This window comes from Mizuhopecten yessoensis, unplaced genomic scaffold (genome assembly GCF_002113885.1).
Source record: "Mizuhopecten yessoensis strain PY_sf001 unplaced genomic scaffold, ASM211388v2 scaffold419, whole genome shotgun sequence".
Classification (NCBI taxonomy): domain Eukaryota; kingdom Metazoa; phylum Mollusca; class Bivalvia; order Pectinida; family Pectinidae; genus Mizuhopecten; species Mizuhopecten yessoensis.
Genome location: NW_018403537.1, coordinates 1,621,306 through 1,628,446, shown reverse-complemented (window position 1 = coordinate 1,628,446; position 7,141 = coordinate 1,621,306). Strand labels below are relative to the sequence as shown.

The 7,141-nt window shown below is 36.2% G+C and overlaps 2 protein-coding genes across 2 annotated transcripts in view; both read left to right on the top strand.

The window, feature by feature from the left end:
* The first annotated feature begins 658 nt into the window (after positions 1-658).
* Positions 659-5,715, top strand: LOC110448450. Its single transcript, XM_021494706.1, has 3 exons — positions 659-1,157; positions 2,803-3,086; positions 5,515-5,715. Exons 1-3 carry the CDS (start codon positions 659-661, stop codon positions 5,713-5,715), a joined length of 984 nt encoding a protein of 327 aa, XP_021350381.1.
* Positions 5,716-6,516: 801 nt separating this feature from the next.
* LOC110448097 (atrial natriuretic peptide receptor 2-like) overlaps positions 6,517-7,141 on the top strand; it is a 4,676-nt gene continuing 4,051 nt past the window's right edge. The window contains exon 1 of the mRNA XM_021494162.1: positions 6,517-6,687. Within this exon, the coding sequence (XP_021349837.1) occupies positions 6,609-6,687 (79 nt within the window). The 5' untranslated portion in view covers positions 6,517-6,608. The remainder of the gene's footprint in view (positions 6,688-7,141) is intronic.

The following is a 7,141-nucleotide window of genomic DNA, read 5'->3' as shown; positions in this document are numbered from 1 at the left end:
TTTTTGTTATTTCCACGATGTAGAGTTTGTCGCGATTTTGCGATTTTCGTCACTTTGCTACATTTAAGAGATAAAACCATACCTTTGCTTCTTTTAAGATTAACCTTTTTGATAGATTTCAGTACGACAAAGAATATTCCAACTTTGTTCAAAGCTGTTCATTAGCAAAACAAGTTCAGTCGCTTTGGATTGCAGTACCAGCCCTCCTACAAAAAGGACTGTAAAACTGTCATTAACCAAACATTACCATGCTGATAATAACCCTGTATGTTTAATACAAAATCTTTGATATCATACGTTTTGTACATCCCTACATTGTTTCTTTAAATATCATTTTCATAAAACATTTTAATATTTATTTCGCTAAAACACGAGCTTCCCTTGCAGTTTGCCGTACTCCAACAAAAGGATTGTCAACAAAGTGTCGAGACAATCACCATCAAATTCTTCAAAGAGCTTATTTACAATTACTTCAGGGGCACTTTCGAGTTTACGAGGTGACACTGCAGTCATACAGTCGGAAATACCTTCGGAGAGCTGCTGTGGATTGGTCAATGTCGATTTCTTATCGAAGAAAGGACAACGCTGTCAGCTAGCAAAAATTCTCTTGTTCACCCTGGTTCCTATTGTTAGTCTTAGTGTCATTACTTGTTTGAGTATGATAAACTCTATCCCTGACTACGATACCAAGAACGCGATACGGCAAGGTATCTACATAAGTATTGAAATAGGGAACGTGGTACATCATATCCAGATAGAAAGAGGGACAAGTGTTTTATATCTCAGTGCATATTCAGATCCAAGAATATTCGAAAAGCTACAGAAGAACTACCGCAAATCAAACGCTGCCATTGAGAACCTGAAAGTGTGGCCAGTGTATTCAAAAGAGGATCCAGAATATTTCAAATCTAAAAATGCGTATTTCTCAAGAATTCAAGAATATCGTCAATTGGTCGTCGCAAACAACGTCACTCGCAAGGAAGTAATTAAGTTCTATTCTGATATCATCGCCTCTATTATACGCTGCTTAGCCAAATGTGCGAGTTTGTCAATGTCGGGTGAGCTCTGGAGGACAATGGTTGCGTATCACATGCTTCTCCTAGCAACGGATGCGGTCGGGGTCGAGAGGGCACTCGGAAGCTCTTTTTACGCGGAAGGTAGGTAGCAAGCTCGCCAAATAAGGTGTACATGACATTTATAGATTATCACACTGTGTTAACATGATTTTTGTGAGATTATTTTTCTCATCGCGAGCACGTGGATACAATAGAGAGGCCATCCTGAAAAACTGTTTACCATCTCTAAACAACCGTCTTATATATTGTCTCTATTCGAAAAGGTTAACTAAATTCAATGTCTTTCACCCGACTTCTCGGCCTAATGATCACCGTCTTTGAGAGTCGTAAACAATTAAGTTTACGCGGAGGAATACAATCAACCTTAAAAAAGTGTAGAACGATATGTTTAAACACTATTATTGTTGTCATTGGCTACCCAATACGTTCTTTTACACTTAAAATGATGATGTTAACCTAACAATATGTTTTTCATATTATCTAATGATATGTTAATCACGGACAATTGTCTTAGGCTGAACACCGTTGTTAGGACAAAAATAACCTACAGAATTCGAAGATTTGTTACATCTGTTCATTGTAATATTGCATTCTATCAACTGCATAAAATATTGATACAAATCTGTTTGTTGGCCAAATATCGTTGGGATTCCTCATATGTGTAATCCTTGTGAATTTCATGTGTATGTATTTTTTATACTTTACATATGATATTTTTTTTATTCTACACGTGTATAATTCTTGTGATTTCTCACGTTCACGTGTGTAATTCCTGTAATTCTTCACATTCAGGTGAGTAATTCTGTTTCAAGTGTGTAATTCTTGTTAATCTTCGTATTAACATGATTAATTCTTGTGATTCTTCAAGTATGTAGTACTTTACATATGATATTTTTTTATTCCTCACATGTATAATTATTGTAATTCCTCACGTTCACGTGTGCAATTCCTGTTATTCTTCACATTGGTTTGAGTAATACATTGTGATTCTCCGTATGTATAATTCTTGTGATATTTTGTGAATCTTCTTATTAAAATGTTTAAGTCTTGTGATTCTTCATGTTTGATTATTGTGACTCCTCACGTTCACGTGTGCAATTCCTGTTATTCTTCACATTGGTATGAGTAATTCTTGTGATTCTCCGTATGTATAATTCTTGTGATGTTTTGTGAATCTTCGTATTAAAATGTTTAAGTCTTGTGATTCTTTATGTTTGATTTTTGTGACTTCTCACGTTCACGTGTGCAATTCCTGTTATTCTTCACATTTGTATGAGTAATTCTTGTGATTTTCCGTATGTATAATTCTTGTGATGTTTTGTGAATCTTCGTATTAAAATGTTTAAGTCTTGTGATTCTTCATGTTTGATTATTGTGACTTCTCACGTTCACGTGTGCAATTCCTGTTATTCTTCGGATTCATGCGAGTAATTCTGTTTCAAGTATGCAATTCTTGTGATTCTGCATATTAACATCAGTAATTCTTGTGATTCCCCACGTTCACGTTCTGTAATTCTTCATTTTCATGAGAGAAATTCTTGTGATTCTTTTAGTGTGCTATCTTTATTGTTCCTCGTATGTGTGATTCTTGTGATTCTTCAAGTGTGTTATTTTTATTATTCCTCGTTTGTGTAATCCTTGTTTTTATTTTATTTTGAACGAAGACAGAAGAAATATAACATTTATACTTACACATTTATTTTGCTACTTACTCTTTCTTACTTAGGAAATACCTCTCAAACTGATCTGGCCTGGTATATCAAAATGAACATGGCAGCAAACACCTACCTGAACATCTGCTCTCAGTATTCTAAGCCGATGGCGAAATTGCTCTCGGACAGACTCAGTGAGTCTAAACTGGGTGGACTTTTGGATGGTAGGCGATGGCAGATTATTAGCAACATTTCGACTGTTCTACATACACCATCAGCAGTACTTGCTTTGAAGTGGTTTGACAACAGGACTGTGTTCGTTGATATACTGCAGGGAATCCAGGATACCAGCGGAAAGGTAATTACAACGATATCACGACTCTTTGTTCAACCCTTTCACCACTGTAAACCATAATGGACTCATCCATATCAATGCATAGTAGAGTATACATAAGTTACATAGGGGTGAAAGGGTTAAATAATTTGTCTTCAACCAGAAGGTGTAGAATTTGGGTCAGGACCGAGGCTTCAGGTTCTTACCCGAGTTATTCACCCTTGGGTAAAATATCCCTATCCAACATACCTACATAATGATAGACTCTTTTCCACAATTTTTAAACCGAAATTTTGATAAAACATTGCATAGACAATGCTCATGCAAACACAAAATATAGTAATATTGCTAGATAAGATATGCACAAACTACGACCTTATTTGGAAACAGCAGAAAAAGTACTGTGCATCTCAAATATCAAGATCCATGCAAGACTTTCAGTGCAAACTTGTCCAACAATTCTTATGTTCTTAAGCTGGTATCACCTGCAGACGGCAAAATTGCCTAGTAATTCAAACGACATATTGAAGTGCTAATCAAATGTGAAGGATGTATTTCAACTGCCTCTCATTGAGGATTGTTTGGATACGGTGACAGGAAATATTCTCTTCTCGAAATTGGACGCAAATTATGCCTACTAGCAAGTAAACAATTGCAACGGAGGCGACAACACAGGTCACTGAATACACGTATATTCACATGGGTGTTCCGCACTGGACACGTGTATCTTTCATATGTAGAGGGAGGTGGAATACATTTATACCTTAATATAAGCACTACCTGAGGTGCAAGGAATGACCGTCTTCAGTTTCTTATATTTCTTATCATTTTAGTATTTTTATTGAATCCTTTTTTGTTCAAATTTCAGAAACATAACGATTGGATTATAAACTGAAACATAGTTATCTAACATGACCACTGGTGAAAAGAATGAATGTTTTTCATGCTTCAGATTAAATGTTTCCGACTTACCGAAATGTCACCCTTCGAAAATAAATGTCAAATACGCGTAGATAGTTAAAATGTCCGAAAATAATAAGAGTAAAGAAAACTTTCATTAATGCTCAATTGTAGTACTTTTATAAATTATATTCTCCTGATGACGTCCTTAAGTTATGTAAGTAAATAAACAACAATAATTGTGCCATTAAAAAAGAGGTCTCAAATGAAGATAAAAGGCAGATAAGTATGTGAAAGATGGTAAATATTCATATTTTCCTTTTTTTAATCTTACGTACGTGATCCATCGAGTCGTTTTCAGGTTACTATCCCCTAATCAAATCTGCCAATTGAAACAAGAATGAGATCTGAAAACTGTAACACCAAAATTTAGCAAAGTGACATCATTGTCCCCGTCTACGACATCGTTTTGGCCGCCATTGTTATTCCGTTGATTCGCTTGATTCGTAGTTTAACGTATGCGTGCACGGTTGTGTGTAATCTCGAGGCATGGTATGTTGGTTTATATGCATATTTGCGATAACATGGATCTGATACCTACTTTAGAGTGCTACCTCATTGAAATACCTTGCCGGAGGCACCCAACAAAATATTCCAACCGGCCACATAATACTGAAAACAAGTGGCCAGTTGCTGCCTTTGCACTAAATGATAAACATTAAGCAGGGAATTACATTACCATTATTAAGGACTTTTGGGTATGTACCGGCATGGGGGCAGAACCAATTGCCTGTCTCACTTTAGCACACGTTCAACACCAATGCCAAAAGTGAGGGAAACAAAACTTTTATTAGGAAGTAGAGAGAAAATATATAGATCAAAAATGGCAATAGGGACAAAAGATCATTATCGATTTCTTTCATGTCTCCCTTAGCAAAAGACTAGGATGTAAACCCCGATTTTACAGGGGTCCCACAGTAGACGCCTTTAATGACATGCAGTGGAATACGGCAGGCTATTATTTCCATAAAATCTGCAGGGGAGCGGAATTTAACGTTTTCGCAAAAGCCGAAGTCGTATAAAGGCGGGTTCCTAGTGAGAGAGTGCCGGAAAGAGATAGTAGGGAGGAAATATAGGGAAACGAAACAAATATCTTAATATTTGCAATCGGGGTCACATATCAATCTTGTTTTTTGCGATGTCCTCTGAGATGAAGACATGAAAGAAAACCCCGATTGTGTAGAGAACCACATTAGTCGCCTCTTACAATACAAATCTCGGTTTCTCGATGACTCACAAGCAGAAGACACGAACGGGGTAACGTTGGTAAATGTTTCGCAGGAAACATATAATACATTTAAAAAATATTAATAGGTATGTAATTGAAGAAATATAACACAAAAACTTTCATCTGACATCGTAGATTACCTTCGTAAAATATATCTATATGTGCAATGAAATCATGTGACTTGAGACGTCACAAATGCATGTTTTTGATTTTGATAGTATCCTATGTATGTCGTTAAATAAATATGTTTTATATCCTAAACAGGGCATTTTAGCTGATCTTGAAACAGACCTGGATGAAATCAGCACCAAACACAACTTCAGCATAGTGCTGGTCGTAGGCGCCATCATTCTGTATCCAACGATTCTGATGGTTGTATTCAAATTGACCAAACAGATCCAGGCTGTAGCCGTGTCCATGAAGGTCAGTTTAAAGGATATCTGTCTCACTGTAGGCAAACATTAGATTATCCCTCTGTGGTTTTTCGTTGAAGCATATGGCAGTTGCAGGCAAACATCATAAGATTCGCTTTAATGTTCTGTTTTCTTGCAAAATTTTCGGTCATTAAGACATTAGATGCAATATCTACACAGGGCACCGCTAATATTTACAATATTTGGAATAATTTTATGCATGTACCATAGAGAGTAAAACCTGTTAATTAAAATTTCCTGCATGTTAAAGTTATAGGTTGTCGCAGTGGGATGGGGATCTTTAAATATTCACTACACCTTTAATAGGTATATTGTTTCAGCATAACGATCCATTTTTTAGAATATATATTTTCTCGATTGTTTTGCCAGCGTCACATTTTAAATCTTATTGTTATAAGTAGTTCTCCTCATAAGTATGGGTGTTTTGTTTTCATCATGTAAATTAAGAAAACAAAAAAATACCGAAGTGTCAACATAACCGGACTGTCAAAGGCATTACAACTACGGTAAAATATAGATAACAGATTTACATGGAAGTCCTTGAAAAAGTTTTAAAAAAGACCAGGTGTTCCGGAAGACAAGGGTAAAATGTGTAATGAAGTTGATGATATCTTGTATAATGAAATATATCACTTAATCTTTGCCAATGTTTTTCAATATACCGTGTACATATTTAAATAAAATTTACACTTTCCATTAAGCATGTGGCTTTTACTCTTTTACAAACAGGAGCAGGCATTTCTTCTGTCAAAGGAACGCAAGCGAAGCGAGGCTTTGTTGTATCAAATTTTTCCTGTTTCTATAGCAAAGAAACTGATGAGGAACGAACGGGTGGAACCACAGTTGTACAAATCCGCAACTGTGTTGTTCAGTGATATTGTCGGATTTACAAGTATTTGTTCCACATTTACACCATTTGAGGTCATGGATCTCCTTAATCTGCTTTACCGGACATTTGACGCCAAGTTAGGGAAATACGATGTGTACAAAGTGGATACGATAGGTAAGATTCCGTATATCCGTGAGGAGGCAGAAAACGGTAGTCTAGTGGTAGGACGCCGGGCTCGTGACCGAAGGCTCCGCTTGTTCCAGTCTACTCTGTTGTAAATGAGTATGTGGTTGGGCAGTGCTAGAACTGTTGAATTCTTCCTGGTACGTCATAAAGATAGAACAAATGAGCAATGAAAACACGAAATCTATATAAATCTGAATAATAATTACAATAAGTTTATATAATAATACTAATTATTTTGTGAATGACCCTAGCGACTAAACAACGACTGTTCTGAGTACATCTTGACTAAATTAGATGAACAGACCACATGGGCTTTGTGAACAATGTTTACTTGCCGAAATATACGCAATTTAAATTCCAATTTAATCTGCCTTGCTACTTCCAGTCGCCATTTTGTAAACAGGACCTAATCTCGAGCTGATGCGCGTTTGAAAGAGTTTAA

Coding starts and splice junctions, on each gene's coding strand:
- LOC110448450 (XM_021494706.1), top strand. CDS start 659: ATGATAAACTCTATCCCTGACTACGATACCAAGAACGCGATACGGCAA. Junction 1,158..2,802: donor AAGCTCTTTTTACGCGGAAG/GTAGGTAGCAAG, acceptor TTTCTTACTTAG/GAAATACCTCTCAAACTGAT. Junction 3,087..5,514: donor TCCAGGATACCAGCGGAAAG/GTAATTACAACG, acceptor TATCCTAAACAG/GGCATTTTAGCTGATCTTGA.